We start from the raw sequence: 20,833 nt of genomic DNA, 5'->3' as shown, positions 1-20,833 counted from the left end.
ACACTTCACTAGTTTAAAATGACCAACTATTCAGGAAATTTGTATAAACAAGTGAAATGCCTCAATAATACCTGAAAGTAAATCATTTTACTCCTTCTTACATTACCTGATAATTATATACAGGCAACTGATATCCAGTGGTGACCTGAAATGGTGAACTTGGATAAGCAGGAAATGCCTGAAAAGAAAGGTTGCAGAAAAAAATGAATATGGTAAACCACTTTTTAAAATTACAAAGAAATATAATTCCCAATATAACAAAAATATTACAAAAGGTAAAATATCGTTTTTCTAAGTACAACAATGCAGAATTCCAAATGAAGGACTGACTTCATGAAGAAAGAAAGATTCTATGTCAAGTGCTACACTATGGGTGTGAAGGGGGAACAAATGACAAAAGAATTGACTACTTCACCAAAGTTTACCCTACACTGTGTACTTATTCACACCCAGAAGTTATTTCTTACACTGGTGGTAAGGCTCCATTCAGAGAGATTGCAAGGTAAGTTAAATTAACACATTTGCAATTTCTCTGTAAGAATATTTCTAGACTGTTTTGTATCAGACAATATTATCGGGTAATATGTAGTTCGACAGATGTTATGGCTTTGTCTGTATTTCATTACGAAAAACTAAGTGCAGTCTATAATCCCATACTGGAGAAGAGAAAGTATAATCTCTTACATGTTTCAATAAATTCTTATTGTTTGAAAACATACAGGTAGCAGCATACATGAATACACCCAGAATCAGTAATGCCTTACAGTAAATGACAGAAAAAAGTAGGACTTTTTTTCTAGCCATTGTTCAGAGAAGGAAAAAGAAGAGGTATACCATACATGTTTCAAGTACATGGAAAATATCAACAAATTAAAGACACTGCAGAACTATTTCACTATTATTTTATTATTTCATTTTCCGTCAGAGAAAATGTCTTTTAAGCTAACACGTCAATAAAATGAACTAGGAAGAGTATAAACGTTATTTATCAACGGTAGGTGACAGAGTACGTCAAACCCTACTTTAAATATCAATGTAACCAGGATCAGAGAAATTAGATGCCAGAAGCTCAAGGGGTTTATATATATATATACAAAACCACCTCAGAAATCTATCATTCCAGAACAAGAAAATATCCAGAAGTCAGCAATTTATATGAAGAGGCATCCGGAAATCATTTCAAATAAAGGACAGCTAGATGAACTGCTAAACTTACCGCAGAATAAAGTAGGCAGACACATAAAGAGAGCTGCTTTCATTCACTTTAGGAACTGGGTATAAGGGGGAAAGCACCTCCGGTGATTTCGAGGTAATACTCTCGTTTACTCCTATTCTTATTTAAGCGTCATTAACGGCGAAGCAATTCTGTTTCTCTTCTATAAATTTTCTATTGCTGGTAAAGCCAGAGGCAGATTCTAGGCAGATACACGCTAATTCTAAAGTCAAGTGAATACTACCTTTCTGTGATTATATAGTCTATCATTATGTGGAACTGCCATTGCTTAAGCACATAAAAATCTGAGGGCAAAAAAGGCACTCTTGCTCCCATGGGAGTTCATAATTGGGTTAACAAGAAAGTAACAACAACAAAAAAATTAATATAAAGAATCACTTAAAAATATTTATAGGCATATAGGACATGGAAAAAAATCAAGAATGAACAGGAAGTCTATGTTTGGCTAATTCACTTAACGTCAAGGACAACATAATCCTTTGCTCCTCAACAGGCCCATACGTTGGCATCTTAAAAAAAAAAAAAAGAAAGTAAAAAAAAGGACACCAAAAGTATTATACGTATTCCTACACATTTTCAAAAACACGTGAGAAATACAACATTGAAGTACTTATCCGGCTGTCTCCTTTTTCATTATAATAAAAGTAACAGAAAGGAAAACTTAAGTACTTTATGTTTCTAGTCCATGACATTCTTGTTACTTTTATATTTGAAACTTCACCTTTCTCCAAATTTTCGGGAGTTGGCAATGTGGAAACCTCAAAGATACTACCTCTTTCAGTTTCTTACCATAGATTTAATTATGGGTCATAGATATACTTGTATCTATGAAAAGAGATCCAGAGAATTACTATCATCAAACAGCTAGCTAAAATGAAAATATAATTGGAATTCTGTGCTCTGAAACGTGCAGCATAAATTTATTTCACTCTACCTCCCTAAGAAAATTCATGAAAATCAGTTTGGATGTTTCATTCAGCTATGTGACAGTAAAAATGAAAACTACATCCAGAAATAAAGAAGAGAACACCACATCTCAGAAATCTCTTCTACAGAAAAGTTATTGCCAAGTATATTCCTCTCAAAATACTACTTCATTACTTTGAAATAAGACAGACGTCTTCATTCTACACTAATTCTAAGTGTTTCTTTAAATTTTAGGTCCACTTCACTAGTTTAAAATGACCAACTTATTCAGGAAATTTGTATAAACAAGTTAAATGCCTCAATAATACCTGAAAGTAAATCATTTTACTCCTTCTTACATTACCTGATAATTATATACAGGCAACTGATATCCAGTGGTGACCTGAAATGGTGAACTTGGATAAGCAGGAAATGCCTGAAAAGAAAGGTTTGCAGAAAAAAAAATGAATATGGTAAGCCACTTTTTAAAATGACAAAGAAATACAATTCCCCATATAACAAAGCTATTAAAAAAGGTAAAATATCGTTTTTCTACATACAACAATGCAGAATTCCAAATGACTGACTGACTTCATGAAGAAAGAAAGATTCTATTTCAAGTGCTACACTTTGGGTGTGAAGGGGGAACAAATGACAAAAGAATTCACTACTTCACCAAAGTTTACCTTATACTGTGTACTTATTCATACCCAGAAGTTATTTCTCTCACTGGTGATAAGGCTCCATTAAGACAGATTGCAATGTAAGTTAATACATTTGCAATTTCTCTGTAAGAATATTTCTAGACTGTTTTGTATCAGACAATATTGTAGGGTAATATGTAGTTGTACAGATGTTATGGCTTTGTCTGTACTTCATTCCAAAAAACTAAGTGCAGTCTATAATCCAATACTGGACAAGAGAAAGTATAATGTCTTATATGTTTCAAGAAATTCTTATTCTTTGAAAACATACAGGTAGCAGCATACATGAATACACCCAGAATCAGTAATGCCTCACAGTAAATCACAGAAAAAAGTAGGACTTTTTTTCTAGCCATTGTTCAGAGAAGGAAAAAGAAGAGGTATACCATATACGTTTCAAGTACATGGAAAATATCAACAAATTAGAGACACTGCAGAACTATTTCACTATTATTTTGTTACTTCATTTTCCATCAAACAAAATGTCTTTTAAGCTAACACGTCAATAAAATGAACTAAGAAGAATATAAACGTTATTTATCAACAGTAGGTGACAGAGTATGTCAAACCCTACTTTAAATATCAATGTAACCAGGATCAGAGAAATTAGATGCCAGAAGCTCATGGGGTTTACATATATATACTAAACCACATCAGAAATCTACTCGTTCCAGAACCAGGAAATATCCAGAAGTCAGCAATTTATATGAGGAGGCATCTGGAAATCATTTCAAATAAAGGACAGCTAGATGAACTGCTAAACTTACCGCAGAATAAAGTAGGCAGACACATAAGGAGAGCTGCTTTCATTCACTTTAGGAACTGGTTATAAGGGGGAAAGCAGCTCCGGTGATTTGGAGGTAATACTCTCGTTCACTCCTGTTCTTATTTAAGTGTCATTAACAGCAAAGCAATTCTGTTTCTCTTCTATAAATTTTCTATTGCTGGTAAAGCCAGAGGCAGATTCTTGGCAGATACGTGCTAATTCTAAAGTCAAGTGAATACCACTTTTCTGTGATTATATAGTCTATCATTATGTGGACCTGCCATTGCTTAAGCACATAAAAACCTGAGGGCAAAAAAGGCACTCTTGATCCGATGGGAGTTCGTAATCGGGTTCACAAGAAAGAAACAACAACAAAAAAATTAATATAAAGAATCACTCAAAAATATTTATAGGCATATAGGACATGGAAAAAAATCAAGAATGAACAGGAAGTCTATGTTTGGCTAATTCACTTAACGTCAAGAACGGAATCCCTTTGCTCCCCAATAGGCCCCTATGGTGGCACCTTTAAAAAAAAAAAAAAAGGACACCAAAACTATTAAAGTATTCCTACACATTTTCAAAAACTCATGAGAAACACAATATTGAAGTCTTTATCCGGCTGTCTCCTTTTTTATTATAATAAAAGTAACAGAAAGGAAAACTTAAGTACTTTATGTTTCTAGTCCATGACATTCTTGTTACTTTTATATCTGAAACTTCACCTTTCTCCAAATTTTCAGGAGTTGGCAATGTGGAAACCTCAAAGATACTACCTCTTTCAGTTTATTTCCATAGATATAATTATGGGTCATAGATACACTTGTATCTATGAAAAGAGATCCAGAGAATTACTATCTTCAAACAGCCAGCTAAAATGAAAATGTAATTGGGATTCTGTGCTCTGAAAAGTGCAGCATAAATTTATTTCACTCTATCTCCCTAAGAAAATTCATGAAAGTCAGTTTGGATGTTTCATTCAGCTATTTCACAGTAAAGATGAAAACTACATCCAGAAACAAAGGAGAGAACACCACATCTCAGAAATCTCTTCTACAGAAATGTTATTGCCAGCTGTATTCCTCTCAAAATACTACTTCATTACTTCTAAATAAGACAGACGTCTTCATTCTACACTAATTCTAAGTGTTTCCTTAAATTTTAGGTACACTTCACTAGTTTAAAATGACCAACTATTCAGGAAATTTGTATAAACAAGTTAAAGGCCCCAATAATACCTGAAAGCAAATCATTTTACTCCCTCTTACATTACCTGATAATTATATACAGGCAACTGATATCCAGTGGTGACCTGAAATGCTGAATCTGGATAAGTGGGATATTCCTGAAAATAAATTATACAGAAAGAATGAATTAATACATTAAAACATTATTTTTAATTAGGAAGAATTAGTCCCAATATAACAAAAGTATTAAAAACTCTGAAATACTAATTATTTTTCTATATGCAACAATGTAGAATTGTAAGTGACTGACTGATTTATGAAGAACGTATTATTCTCGGTCAAGTGCTATGGTTGGGCCTGGAGGGGGAACAGACAAATGTCAAAAGAACTGGCTATTTCACCGGGCAGTTAACCTTACTTCTATTGTGTACTTATGCCCACCCAGAAGTTATTTCTTGCACTGGTGATAAGGCTGCATTAAGACAGAGTTCAATGTAAGTTAAATTAATACATTTGCTATTTCCCTGTAAAAATGCTTCCAGACTGATGTGTATTTGACAATATTATAAGGTAATACGTAGTTCTACAGAATTTACGGCGTTTTCTGTACTTCATGTTGAAAAACTAAATGCAGTATATAATCCAATACTGGAAAAGAGATAGTATAATGTCTCATATGTTTCAATAAATACTTATTGTTTCAACACATACAGGTAAGCAGCATGCATCAATACACCCAGATTCAGTAATGGCTCACAGTAAATGATAGAAGTAGGGCGTTTATTCCAGCCATTGTTCAGAGAAGGAAAAAGAAGATGAGGTATACCATACATGTTTCAAGTACAGGGAAAATGTCAACAAATGAGAAACACTGAATATAACTACTTCACTACTATTCTGTTATTTTATTTTCCATCAAAGAAAATGTCTTTTAAACTAAGATATAAATAAAATGAACTAAGAAGAAAATAAACGTTATTTACCACCAGTAAGTGACAGAATATGTCAAATCTACTTTAAATAGCAAACTAACAAGGATCAGAGACATTACATGCCAGAAACTGACGGGATTTACAGATACCTAAAACATATCAGAAATCTACCCATTCCAGAACCAGAATATATCTGGAAGTCAGCAATTTAATATGCAGAGGCATCTGGAAATCATTTCAAATAAAGAATACCTGGATTAACTGCTAAACTTAGAGAAGAATAAAGCAGGCAGACACATGAGGAGAACTGCTTTTAAATATTTTAGTTATATGGGGGAAAGCAGCTCAGGTGTTATAGAGGTAATACTCTTTTTAATCCTATTCTTATTTAAGAGTAATTAACAGCAAAACATTTCTGTTTCTCTTTATGAAATTTTTTACGGTTGGTACATCCAGATGCAGATTCTCATCAGATACATGCTATTCTAAAGCCAAATTAATACTACCTTTCTTAGATAAAGCCACATTAGGACTACCTTTCTTAGATTAAATAATCTATCCAAAAGAAACTGAACACTTGTCATTATTTGGAGAAGCCATTGCTTAAGCATACAAAAACCTGAGAGAGAAAAAGGCACTGTTGCTCCCATGGGAGATTATAATTGGGTTAAAAAGAAACTAACAAAACGTTAACACATCAATATAAAGAATCATTAAAAATATTTATAGGCATATGTGCCACACAAAAAAATCAAGAAAGAAGAGCAAGTATATGCTTCACTAATTCGCTTAACCAGAGGAACAACATAACTCCTTTGCGCCCCAACGGGCCAGTGCAGTGGAATCTTAAATTAAAAAAAAAAAGTAACCAAAATTATTTAAATACTCCTACACATTTTCAAAAACACATGAGTTACATAATATTGGAGTATTTATCATGATGGCTCCTTTGTTATAATAAAAGAAACAGAATAGAAAAAAGAAGTACTTTAGGTTTCTAATCCCCAAAGTTCTTGTTGTTACTTCTACACAGAAAACCTCACCTTTTTCCCAATTTTATGGAAATAGAATTGTGGAACCCTCAAAGATATTAATTCTTTGAATTTGTTACCACAGATACAATTATGGGTCACAGATAATAGTTGTACCGTTGAAAAGAGACCCAGAGAACTGCTATCATGAAGCAGCAAGCTAAAATAAAAATACAATTGGAATTCTGTGCTCTAAGAATTCGGTAAAGCTTTTATTTCACTCTGTATCTCTACAAGATTCATGAAAGTCAGTCTGGATGTTTCAGCTCTTTGACAGCAAAGATAACAAAATACATGCTGAAACAAAGAAGGGAACACCAAATCTCAGAAACTGTTCTGCAGAAAAGTTATTGCTAAGTACCCTCCTGTCAAAATCTTATTTCATCACTTCTAAATAAAACAGAGGTCCTCATTACACTAATTCTAAGTGATTTCTTAAATTTTAGGTACAGTTCACTAGTTTAAAACGACAACCTATTCAAGCAATTTGTATAAGCAAGTTGAAGGCCTCAATAGTAGCTGAAAGTAAATCATTTTACTCCCTCTTCAATCACCTGATAATTATACACAGGCAACTGATACCCAGTGATGACCTGACCTGGTGAGTTTGGATAAGGAGAATAAGCCGAGAATAAAGTTTACAGAAAGAATGGATTAATACGGTAAAATGTGTTTGTTTGTTTTTTTTAACTAGAAAGCAATATCATTCCCAAAATAACAAAAATACGAAAAACCTTGAAATGGTAATTATTTTTCTACATACAGAAATACAGATTTCTAAATGAATGACTGACACGAAGAAACAAATATTCTCTGTCAAGTGCTACCCTTTGGGCGGGGAGGGGGAAGAGACAAATGACAAAACAAGTGACTGTTGCACCGGCCAAAGTCCACCATATTTATACTGTGTACTTATGCCCACCCAGAAGTTATTTCTTACGCTGGTGATAAGGCTCTATTAAGATAGATTTCAACGTAAGTTAAAATAATACATTTGCTCTTTCTCTGCCAAAATACTTCTAGACTGTTTGCTATCTGACGATATTATAGGGTAATACTGTAGTTCTTCGACAGATGTTACGGCTTTCTCTGTACTTCATTTCCACAAATTAAGGGCAGTAAATAAGCCACAGCTGGAAAAGAGACAGTATAATGTCTTCTACTTTTCAATAAATACTTACTGATTAAAAACATACAGGTAGCATCATTCATCAATACACCCACATTCAGTAATGGCTCACAGTAAATGCTACAAACAAGTAGGGCTTTTCTTCTAGCCATTGCTCAGAGAAGGAAAAAGAAGAAGAGGTGGACCCTACACGTTTCAAGTACACGGAAAATGTCAACAAATGAGAGACACTGAAGAACTAATTCACTACTCTTTGGTTACTTTATTTTCCATCGAAGAAAATCTCTTTTAAACTAACACATAAATAAAATGAACGAAGAACAAACTAAACGTTATTTATCACCAGTAAGTGACAAGAGTATGTCAAATCCTACTTTAAATATCAAAGCAACCAGCATCAGAGAAATTACATGCCAGAAACTCACGGGATTTCTAGATAGAGCAAAAGAGATCAGAAATCTACCCATCCCAGAACCAGAATGTACCCAGAAGTCAAGCAATTTATATGAGGAGGCATCTGGAAATCATTGCAAGTAAAGAATAGCTAGGTTAACTGCTAACCTTAGAGAACAATAAACTAGGCAGACACATAAGGAGGGCTGCTTCCAAATACTTTAGGAACTAGTTATATGAGGTGAAAGAGGCAGAGATAGGAAGAGATTTGTTCATGTGTCTACAGAGGTCATTTCTAAGAGAAAGCTTCGCCAAGTATACAGAAGATTCTTAGCTCAAATGACGAACACGAAGAATAAGAAATTTCTAACAAAAGTAACAGATTTCCCGTTACTCACACTGTTCAAACAGGGATTCTATTGCCACTTACTATGGAAAGTGTAGATACAATTCCACAGAGGGAAGGATGACTACAATAAACAAGAGAACAGGAACATAAGCAGTTCTTACCTGAACGTGCTGAGTTATAGGACTCGGCGTGATGTGGGGCTGCAGGTAGGTTTCAGTGTTTGGATTCCGCCGGACGTTCTGAAACTGTGGTGGAGGAGGAGGATTAACTACCAAAGGACGTGGCTGCACATGACGAGCACCTTTTTAAAAAGCAAGAAGAAAAAAGCCTATTTTTAGTTATTTGAAAAGCTACACGGGTCAAAAAAGAACAATTTCGTTTCCTACTCACATAACTTTTGTTTCCTGATTGCAGGGCCCAGCTTCAGCTTTTTACCATGGAAATGTATCTGTGACTGAAAATAGAACCGTTAACAAAACTAGAATCAATTTTCAAGTGTTAGCTTCCAAGACTTGGGTAAACACCTGAAGTCTTCTAAAGTACCTAGCATCATAGAAGATCGGGGACAACCACGCACCAAATTAAAATTTGTCATCACGAAGCTACCTTACTTACCCTTACTACTCTAATCAGTGTCAAGAGGCATCAAGTGAAAGTTGATCAAAAACTTTCCATCACCCTGTCTCCAACCCTTCCTGTCTGTAGTTCATGAAACTAGGTGTCCAGTCAAAAATAAGCAGGATCAAACAAGCTATGTGAGGTTACTCTGAGTTTGGATTTTGAACAGGAAGTCTGTCTTTCCCCAAATTTTACACAAGTCCGAGTATATCACTGACACTAAACGTTGTAGCAATAAGATAAATAAGAGATTTTTCTATTAGATTACTTACTCCTACTATCTTCTGGACATCCACGTCATTAACAAACGAAACAAATCCATAGCTATAAAGGCAGACAAATGAAGCATAAAATCACCATCATACAGCACGTGGTTCAGAAGTTCTACTCTTCTATATACAGAAGTGATCATGACAAAAGACGAATAGTATACCATGATAAGTATTTGCTAAGATGTACATGACAGATCCTCTACAAATACCACTTTTTCTTAAGCAGAACTATGTCAAAATGTGCTAGGATTAGGGCAGTGTGAAAACTTTATTGACTAACAAAGAATTCATATCTGTGAACCTGAATTTAGCTTACTGTCTAAGACAAGGTGGTTAAAATTTAAGATGCTGTGCAGTGTATGAAGAAAACAATTATTTGAGAAGACTGATTAACTCATCTGTATGAAATAGAAACTGGAGACATTTAAAAACAAACATTAGAAAAATGGTCAAATAGAAGAACTGGTAATAGCCTTTTATCCCCTATGTGAAAGAAATTAACACTGCAGAATATTTCATTTATACAAGGGTCAGAATATCAGTTTTGAAGTCTTGTCTGATACTTATAGAATAGGTGACTGGAGTTCACATATTTTTGATAAGATTACTCACCCTTTGGACACACCAGTTCGATTCCTGATTCTCTTCACTTCTTTCACTGAACCGTATCTACCAAAGAAGCTTCTAATCTCAGTTTCATCCGTCTATGGAAAAGAATTGAACGTCAGAGTAAAAATTCAGCATTCAAAAATTTCAACTTTACTACAATTTTACTACCATGAGGTGGAAATTTCTCCCCCATTTATCCCCGAATGACCAGCAGCCCTTTGTCAAAGATATTTTTAGTACCTATGGGTCAAACCTAAAAGCAATTCTAAACCTCCAGGAAGTACAAAAAAAAACATTTAAGTTTGTAACAGGGCCCAAATCCCATTGTTCATGATGTATTTTAAGGTAAAAATGAGGTACGAATACAATACCCTATCATCAATTCCACCAACAAAAACAGTGTTTGGCACGATTTTGCCTTCTGGTAACACCCAGCCTTGGCTAGCTGCAGCTGATGAAGACTGGGTGCTGGCCTCTCTGGAGATGGTTGAGTTTGGAGTCTCAGGATTGGCAGCAGACTGTAATTTGGAAAGCAGACATCATAATTACGTATGCAGGCAAAACCCATACATAATGTGAAATACCATTTTTGTATTTTAAGTATATTTTATATAAATTACTTTCATTGTAAATTAGTCACCAGTGCAGCTCAGTTCAGGCTCAGGATTTAAACTTATCAGAGTACATCAGCATGGAATTTTAACCGAAGGATACAGTACTTTCTTAAACCTAGTGCCGCTCATCACCGAGTCTTGTATAATGCTGTGGAAGAATACCCATTTAGTATTTGTGAAAGTACTGTGTGAAGTAGTTAAAAAAGACACCCAAAACTAGAGAGTTTAGATTTGTAAAAATTAAAGTTATTAAAATCATCCTGTTCTATATTCATAAACAACTTTTCACTTTACTGAGTAGACTAAAGATAAATCTTAAAAAAAAAAAAAAAAAAAAAAAAAAAAGCCCCACCAAAAAGAAAATAAGCCTCAACGTTTTAAACCAATTTGTTGCAATCCTCTTCCCTAACGCTAGGGTGTTCAAAGCATCTTTTGAAATAACATTTTACTTCCTGAGTAACACGGAATCAGTCTGACTGATAATTCTGATTTTCACAGTGGGCTGATAGATATAAATGATACCATCTTTATTTTCAGATAAAAAAACAAAGACATATAACTCACTAATTTTCTAGATTCTGATCAGAACTGTCTTTATTCTTTCCACAGCAGACTCTAAGGTTAATGTAAAATTTTCTGAAGTAGTATTCATAAGTAATACATACGTTGGAGAAACAATAGAGCATAGTGAAACAAAAATTAATTCAGTCAGGAGATCTAGGTTTATGTCCCTTACAGGTAAGTGGTTATAAGCCACCTACTTGCCAGCTACGTATCTGTGGGCAAAGTGCTTTGAGAATGACATGAGATCACATCTGTGAATTCATTTTGTACGTATAAAGTGGTACAAGTGGTGTGCCAATGTAACTTAGTGTCCTGTTATTTGAATTTATTTTCAGCCGATTTGTTTTCAAGTTTCTTTTTTGGCTTCACTATTTAGCTGACTTATTTTGAGAAAATTTTAATTAAGAACTAACTGACACATCAGGAAACTATGACACATCATTAATTTAAAAATCATTGGTGAAGTGCTGTTGACTTCACAAATGTCAGTACAAAATGCTGCAAAAGAGAAAGCTATTACACATATACCTGTCTGAAAGAAAACAAAAGACAAAAGAAACTGTGTTATCTTTTTGAACACAGTAATGTTACAGAAGTTAATAAGAAAGGAGGGTTCCTGCTTTGTTAATTAGAGCCTAGAAGTTACTGATTCTACACAGCTTTACTAGAGATGAAATCTAAATTGTCAAATCAACTAAAGCCGAGGTTACTGCATTTCTCTATTCTTTCGTGCTTGTACTTGCTATTTTGGGTTTGTAACTAAGTCCTAATTCTTTCCTTTAACAGCGTTATTTCATGACAATGATGTGAAAGAAAAATTTTAAACACTATTTTTAAAGTTTTCCCTTTCAAAAATGTCTCACATTACTGTTTTTTCCAAATGACATTAAGCTGCACTACCTTGAACTACTGGGAACCTGATTAGATCTCCCTTCCCTATAGACAATTTACCAATTCCTTCTCCGTTCATTCAGAAATCCCAAACAGAATAAAACAAAACAAAACAAATTCTGAAATTCTTGTAGTTTCTTTTTCTCCTTTCCAATTCCCCCTTGATTTGTGGATGAACTTTGGGTATGTGTTTCCTTGATAAACAAGCTATATGACAGTATTGTCTCGGCACCATAGTGTTTGGATGTATTCTAATTTAGAAATGTAACATCTGGCAGAAAACTGTGTCAGACTATGAGAGGTTATGGAAATGCACTGATTCTCAACTGGGCAAGATTTTTGAGCCCCAGGGGCATTTAGCGACGTTTAGAGATTGGCTGTCACAACTGAGATGTATTCCTGGAATCTGATGGGCCGAAGGCCAGGCACACTACTGCGCATCCTACAGTGTAAAGACAGCCTCCTACAACAAGGAAGTATTTGGTGCGCAATTTGAAAAGGGTCTGGTTAAGAAACCTTGTCACCGTGCCACAAGAATTGAAGAGGAAAATTCTTCTTTGGGAAGAACCTGATTTCCATCGCTCACTAAAGTGAATCTTTTCATGACCTCGGTTTCAGCTTCCTTGCTTGAAAACGAATGGCCGGAAAAGACCTCGGGTGTCTCTTCTGATTCTCATACTCATTTGGATACTCGAAATAACCGTAGTTTGGTAAAGAAGAAAAAAGGCATTTGATATGATTAAGAAGTCTGACTTTAGCTTGGATCTTACAAACCGGCTGCCTGCTTAACTGGAATCGTACATATAAAATTCACTGAATCTCTTTAATAGCGTCATAATACTTTAAATTAAGGAAGTAATGATCATGTCCTAGTCCTCAGCCAGCAGGTGGCGCTCAAAGCTAACAAGGTAAGCAATGTACTTCGTTTTCTGCAATGTACTTCACTTTTACCATGGCTCGAGTAGCAGGGATTGTTCAATTCCGACTGTGTACTTATATATAATTATATAACGTATATATAAAAATCCACAATCAACAGACAATCTTTGGTTAGTTTTAAACTACGGCCAAAAATATAAATGAATGCTTCGGATAAGCAAACGTTTAATTTTAAAGAAAGTACCATCGTAACCGTCAATGGCATCCTGAAAACAAACTGCATTAAAGAAGCAATTTTCTTAACCGTATCTTCAAGTGAGTTGTTGAATTTTCAAATGAGAAATGTTGCAATAGTAAACAGGGGTGAGCTTCAAGACCGTCATAATCACAACTCTCATTGCTATTTCTAGCAAACATATTCCTTGTTATATGCGGACAATCAAGTGACAAAGACAGCTAAAAGCTGGAAAAAATTATCATTAAACTCCTGCCATGTCAGCTCCTCTGCCAGTATTATCTAATGCAATTACTATGTGAACATGTAAGTAAATTGTTATTTACATAAACTGGCCAGGAAAAAGCCTATCATTTGTAGTCATCGAAGTTACATTCACAGCGATAGGAAGAGGAGCAAATAAAGGGAGTGATAAAATTAAGAAAATATGACGTGAAAATCAGAAGTTAATCCAAGAACAGAGTCCCGGGGAGTGGTGGGTGGCAAGGATGAAATTCAAGCAATACACAATCGTTGCAAAACTAAGCAAGAAAAAGCAAAAATATATGAGACCTGAAAAATGGGTTGTGGCCCGTGGTTATAAAAGAATGTTATGCACAAACTCTATAGGAATAAATTTTGAAATCAACGACATGGTCAACTTGTACAGAAATTTTAATTCTTCCCAAACAATCTTGAAAAAGAACACCCAATGGTATTTGGCTTAGTTTCCCTGGGAGTTTTTTCAACTTGTAAAGAAACAGGTAACTTGGGTGTATGTGGTGTGTCACAGAGAGGTGCACACAGACGCCAGAAACCTGAAGTAAAGATAGAAGAAGAGATTAAGAAATTTAAACTCTTTTCTTCAGTTTTCAAAGAGGAAAAAAGTACTTCTCAATGCATTTTACAAAGGTTAACAGCACATAAGCAACAAAGCCTCATCAAGATGGTCCAACCCTCTCCTCAACACAAATGCAAAATTCCAGTAGGAAAGAATATAGTTTATATTGGCAATGCAAGAATACTGCATTCGCAGGATACGTTACTTTAATTCATCATTGAAAAAGTATTTAATAAAATACAGCATTCATTTTTAAATTTTTTAAAAACCTAAGTAAAATAGAAATAGAGGATTCTTATTTTCTATCAATCTAATTCTACCCTACCATGAAGCTTACAGTGAAATACTAGAGCCATCTCCACTGAAAATAGGAATAAGGTAAGGGCACCATGGCACCTCATCATTACTACTATATATATTTTCCCACTATGTATGACAAGTGCGAATATTAATACAGAGTTTTTATGAGTCAGTAAGAAAAATAAAATTAAAAAAGGAAATCTAAAAAGCGAATGATCAATGCTCAACTTGACTGATGATTCAAAAAAGTGCACATCAACATAGTGTAATATTATCCAGCTATTAGGCTGACGATGTACAAAATCCTAATACCGTTCATTAGAAAGGGTGTGGAACAGAGATCACTCTACACACCATCAGTGGGAAAATACTGATACATGCTTTACCAAGAGCACCTTGGAAAAGGTGTATCATAATTTGACAGGGGGATACTCACCACTATACTAATGAGGAGCATAATTTAAAATTGTTATGAAAGGGCAAAGCACTTCCACCCAGCAATGCCACTTACAGCAATTCATCTCAAGGAATTAATAATTAAGTACAAGTGTGCCAAGATATTTACACAAGGACATTCATGGCATTTTAAAAATTTTGTTTTGAGACTGAGTCTCCCTTTGTTGCCTAGGCTGGATTGCAGTGACACCATCTCAGCTCACTGCAACCTGCTTCCCAGGTTCAAATGATTCTCCTGCCTCAGCCTCCCGAGTAGCTGGGATTACAAGTGCACGCCACCACGCCTGGCTAATTTTTCGTATTTTTAGTAGAGATGGGGTTTCACCATGTTAATCGGGCTGCTCTCGAAATCCTGACCTCAAGTGATCCGCCCGCCTCAGTCTCCCAAAGTGTTGGGATTACAGGCGTGAGCCACCGCGCCCAGCCCATGATAGTTTTAATACTGAAAAAGTATTCATCATAAGGGAATTCAGTAAAACAACAGTACAATTTTTAACATGATATACTGAAAATTAAAGTTATCTTCAGAATAATACCCACATTAATTGAAAGCTGCCAGTTGTAAAATAGTATTAAGCAGCACTATGTAACTTTTGTAAAAGCTGGCCTATCTATATGCAATTGCAATACATGCATAAAAATAAGCTGGAAAGGCATTCATGTATCAAAATTTAACTGTGGTTTTATGTGTTGGTATTAAGATGGACTGCTATTTTCTTACTGTGATTGTTTTCAAATGAGTAAATATACTACTTTTATAATCAGGAAAAAAACCTAATGAAACTATAAGCATTTCTTCCCTCTACCTCTAAAAATGAAAAGTATTATTGTAAATAATTATAACTCATAACTCAAGGTGATTTTTTCATTAGCATGGGTAACATGTTGCACACTTATTACACATTATAGTTGCTTATATATTATTTTAATGTTTATACATGGTAATATAAACCGTGTATAAAACTCCTTTTATTTCTAAAAACGAAAAGACAAAATTATCAATGCAGATACGCACACAGCATGTAACACGCGTGTTTGTGACTCCGTGTTTGGTCAGCGTATTCAGAGCCACATCTGTGATGGTGCTCAACGAACGCTGGGGATTTACCAAACTCACAGAAATGCACACCCAACATTATCTACCAATTGGACATTTAGTCAAAGTTTCCTGGTTTATCTACGGGGGAAAGATTGTGCCTGGAGTTTAAAAATTCTAAAATTCTCAATGGTAGCTGCCGAAGCCAACCTCTTGCCACAAAGATGGCGTCGAGTGAGCTTTTGTGCCTGTCGCCGCCGCAGTAGGGAGCCGCCATCAGCCAGCCGCCATCAGCCAAGCCCCCAGCAGGGGCTAGCCGCGAAAGGATCAGAGGCACTTCCCACCCAGCCCCCTCAGCTAGTGGGCCGCGCCTTCAGGCCGCCCCACCCGCCACACTCAGGCCCCCACAAACCCCACCAACCCACCCCACCCAGTAGTACAAGGACCAGGAGGGAACCACTTCCTGAAGAAGTTCCGGCCCTCCCAATCCAAGGAGGCAAGTCTCTCAGCAGGCTCGCCGCCATCTTGCGGAGCCACCAGGAGAGCGTCAGAAGTGAAGTTGGCGGGGTGGGGGCGCGTGGGAGTGGGGGAAGGGGGAAAGGGCGCCTAGGAGTGGGGGTGGGGACGCGTGGGGGTGGGGAACCCGCACCCCAAACCGCTGCCAGGAGAGACCCCGGGGCAGGAAATGGGTTCCGCAAGGAGGCCGTGGCCCTTGTAAGTGAACTGTGAGGCAGGGCGTCCTGGGGACCCACGCCATGCTTGCTGTCCCGCCACTTCTGTGCCTGCCTCTCTGTATAGGCCGCGCTGCTGCCAGGCCGCCTCACCCCACCCTGTGGGCCACGGCTCCTAATGCGTTCAGGGGGGTGGCCCCGAAACAGGAAAACCGAGGATAAGGCGGAGCCTGGTTTCACCCACCGGTGAAGACCCCACAGGCCTTGCCCCTCAGGTCTTTCCTTCAACTCACCATGATGGTGGCAGGCAGCAGCTCCCGACAGGCTCAAGGAGGAACAGAGGCAGTGTTTCACCCACCACTTCTGGGTCTGCTGGTGAAGTCCGCTGGAACACGCTGTGGGGCTTCGAGTGGTCAAAGGAGCCAAAGGCGAAGGTGTAAGGAAAACCAAGGGCGGGCGAACCCTCAGAGGTAGAACCGCCAGACTGAGGAGCGCAGGCAGACTGAGGCATGGACTGCGGGGCTCTGGGAGGTGGCTCCTGTGCCGGGTATCGGGGCGCGTGGTATCGGCCTGAGCCAATGGGTGGCAGCACACCCGCCCCCTGGAGGGCGGAGGCCTGCGGGGGATGACGGCGTCCCCCACGCTGTGGGTGCGTAGAGTACGCAGGGTATGCCGTGCGTGTGTGCTGGCCAGTGCCTGGGTTCCAGGCGGGCACCGCCTCCAAAACACCCTTGAAATAAGTATGCATACTGAAATATATGGTATAGTTTTAAAAAATGATAATGTGTCTGGGCTGTAGTTTCAAAATGGCTTCCGGAATGCACAGGTTTAGCACAATCACTGTTAGCGTCACACCCACCCCAAAATCTTTTAAAGTACCTGCAGAAATAAATAGTAGCAAGTCTGTGGAAAACGGAGGGAGACATCAACAGGCCAGAAACTTGGACTCCTTTCTGTCAAGTTTGAGATATAAGGGGTTGGATGGGAGGAAACGCCAGTTTTGACATTCAGGATGTTCCTTCTTTCAAGAGATAGTTACTGAGTGCCTGTGATTACCAGGTACTGCAGATGCAGGAGTGAACAGAATAAAATAATATCTCTTTGCTCAGGGATTTTACATTTTAATGGAAGACTTCACCTTCTAGGACTTACAGAAAGACGCTAGGCCTGCCTAGAGACTTACAGAACATTCTCAAGATCAGACCAAGGGCCTAGAGCGGGAGCAAGCTGTGGGGCAGGTGGTGGAGCCAATCACAGAAGTTTGGGGACCACTCCAGCACCTTGTTATGCACACAGGGCTAAGTGGCTATGACCTTTATCCTCAAACTTCACTTCTGTACTGACGGAAAGAATTAAAATGTGACTTTTTGAACTGGCAAAATGCTGGACTGCTATAACGTGAGACGTGTCTCACTACTGACATCTAGTAATGCGGGATAAAAAAAAAAATAACGTTTTGTTTCCAATAGGCAGATAAACCCATAAAAAAAGAAGGGAAATTCCAAGAACCAAAAATAAACTGAAAACCAGAGCAATGAACTGTTCAAATGATTGTTCTCCTGCCCTGGATATGGGGGCTGGGTTGTAGGGCAGCCAGTCATACTCGTTTGCCCAGGACTTAACTGGTTTTAGCACTGAGAAATTCCTGCATCCCTAAGGAAACCAGAAGGATTGGTCCTCCTAGGTGTGGGCAAAATGTTACTCTCTCTAACTTGAGGTCTGGATGTTTAGGGGCAGGAGGTAAGGGCTCAAGGTGGGAGCTGGAACTGAGTACTCTGCAAAAAGCCATTGTCCCTAAAATCCTTAGGAAAAGGATGGAGTGGGGAAAATATAAATCACCCATGAACGAGCAGATGAGGAAGCTTGCCCCATCTCTGGATGAAGAAAATACGTATTTAACTCTCATTATATTTTAAAACCCTAGACCTGCATTTCATCAAAGTTTGGGGTTTAAATCTGTGACATATTATTGGAATCCGCAAGCCAAGAAATGGGTCCTCCTACACCGTCACCCTCTCTCCTGCCTAAAGAGATCCTAGACATGGGGCATCTAGAATGCCTGGCAGAAGCAAACATAAAGCCGACTTGGATGAATCCCTCTACAACCTAGGCTGAAAGAAAGTGATCCTTTAAGGACACGCTCACAGTAAAAATTTATACAACACTACTTATCTTGAATAAGAATGGCATACAAACAAGAAAGTTAAAACTTACAGAAGAAGCTTCTCAGTAGCAATAGAAACTGGAAGATAACAGTAATATGCTCACGTGTGTATGTGTTTTGTTTTGTGTGTTTTCCTTTTGTCACGTTATTTTTTTCCTCAACTTATTTGGAGTAATGCAGTCTATATTTTTAGGTGACTGTTTTACTATTTGAAAATGTAAACTTAAAATATAAAGCTAATACATAGCTTTACTCTCCTCTTGAATAATACAAAGGGCTTTAGGATGTTTTAGCTTTGGACCCCCTCCCCTCTCTCAGTTTATATGTTATTCACTATTTTAGCTCTATCCTGGTTTCATCATATAAATTAGACATCGTTTTTTTAGACCCATCCACATATGTAGTAACATTTTGCTTACCATTTCTTTGCATATCTCAGATCTGCCTTCTGAATCATTTTCCTTACGCCTGTAGCAAATCCTTTATAATGTCCTTGTGTGACAGTGTGATGTGGTAAACTCTTGGGTTTTTTTCTACCTAAAATATTTTGATTTTTCCCTGTTGTTTCATAATTATACCGAATATATAATTCTAGGTTTAAAAGTATTTTCCCTCTCAGAATATTGAGCATATTACTCTGTTATCTTCTAGTTTCTATTGCAACTGAGAAATCTGCTGTCAGTCTTTTTGCTGTGTAAGATCAGTTTTTCTTTGGTGTTCTGAACTTTCACAATGATGTAAGTAGGTGTGGAGTTTTTAAAAATTTTGCCTGCTTAGGAGTTTTAACACTTTCTGGATTTGTGTATTAGTTCTTAACAGTTCTGAACAGTTTCACCCATTTTCTTGTTAAAGGTTAGCTGGTCAAGGGATCAAACATTATTTGTATTTTATATTTCATAAGTGATTCTTAGAATTTACTTTTCTTTAGATCATGAATTTTTCAAAGGCTGGTGCCGTTTTCTTGAAATCTTATGAAATCTCTTAAAAAAATTTTTAGGATCAAAACTGATTGTATCCATTTCAGTGTGTTAAGTAAGATTAGTGGCGTAATTCGTATCAGCTCAGAAATAGCTCTCTATATTTCTTCCTATACGCTGGGGGAGAAGAAAAAATGCTGGTGTCTTTGAACACCTCTGCCAGTTCTTCTGTGCTCCTAAAGCCTACGGCTTTGGAAAGAAGGCTATGTTTGTATAGGCACACTTGAATTTCAATCACTTGCAAATCATTTTCAAGACTTTTGTTTTATCTGCCCTGAGCGTCTATTATTATTTACCTGTTCTTAAAATTAACTTCTTGTCCTAAACAATAACATTTGCAAGATCAGATGTACTGTTTTATCTGCATTTTAAACAGTGACATTAAAATAAATACAGAAAGATTCAAATTTAAAACACTGTTTGTTTATGCGTCACTTCATACCACATTCTGCCAGGTCAACAGGTAACATGGTTTTGGGAAACACTGGATTAGCAGAACTCTATAGAGCTTTAGATATGCAAAGTTAGGCCCAAGGGACTAAAGAGTAGTGTTTCAAATTGTTCTGCCTAATAAATGAGAATAATCAAATTACAAGGGGAGAAACCAAGCAAGGGGGTGGGGGGAGAAGTGGAAGTCCTGGAAGCTGGAGAAAAGAAGTAACCTTGCAGGTTGGCTTATTTGCTCACACCTGTAATTCTCACACTTTGGGAGGCTGAGCCCGATGGATCGCCCAAGTTCAGGCGTTTGAGACCAGTCTGGGGAACATGGGGAAACCCTGTCTCTACCAAAAATACCAAAAATTAGCTGGGTGTAGCAGTGTGCAGCTGTGGTCCCTGCTCCTCAGGAGGCTGAGGTGGGAGGATCATTTGAGGCTGGGAGGTGGCGGTTGCAGTGAGCCAAGATTGCCCCCACTGCATTCCAGCCTGGGTGACACAGTGAGACTCCTTCTCAGAAAAATGAAATTAAAATAACCTTGCAAAGAGACAAGAAGTTGGAGCCTGCAGTGAAAGATGTCTGAGTATATTAGAAACTTTTTTTTATATGTTTTTTAAATATAATTTTAAAAATTATATTTATTGTTTAAATAAATTTAAC

The 20,833-nt window shown here is 37.2% G+C and overlaps 1 protein-coding gene across 2 annotated transcripts in view; it reads right to left on the bottom strand.

The window, feature by feature from the left end:
- Positions 1-17,163, bottom strand: part of LOC738636 (deleted in azoospermia protein 3) — a 59,647-nt gene extending 42,484 nt beyond the window's left edge. Inside the window, exons 1-9 of one of the 2 annotated variants that reach the window (XM_063805066.1) lie at positions 16,890-17,163; positions 10,502-10,648; positions 10,134-10,225; positions 9,522-9,573; positions 9,022-9,085; positions 8,793-8,932; positions 4,884-4,955; positions 2,505-2,576; positions 107-178 (exon numbers count right to left, since the gene is read on the bottom strand). In XM_063805066.1, coding sequence (XP_063661136.1) covers positions 107-178; positions 2,505-2,576; positions 4,884-4,955; positions 8,793-8,932; positions 9,022-9,085; positions 9,522-9,573; positions 10,134-10,225; positions 10,502-10,648; positions 16,890-16,892 — 714 coding nt within the window. In that variant the 5' untranslated portion in view covers positions 16,893-17,163. The remainder of the gene's footprint in view (positions 1-106; positions 179-2,504; positions 2,577-4,883; positions 4,956-8,792; positions 8,933-9,021; positions 9,086-9,521; positions 9,574-10,133; positions 10,226-10,501; positions 10,649-16,889) is intronic. The other variant, XM_063805067.1, reaches the window with a different exon arrangement.
- Between the last annotated feature and the right edge of the window lie 3,670 nt (positions 17,164-20,833).

This window comes from Pan troglodytes, chromosome Y (genome assembly GCF_028858775.2).
Source record: "Pan troglodytes isolate AG18354 chromosome Y, NHGRI_mPanTro3-v2.0_pri, whole genome shotgun sequence".
NCBI classification, from domain to species: Eukaryota; Metazoa; Chordata; class Mammalia; order Primates; family Hominidae; genus Pan; species Pan troglodytes.
Note: the sequence above shows the minus strand (reverse complement) of the source record. Positions and strands in the feature narration are given on the sequence as shown.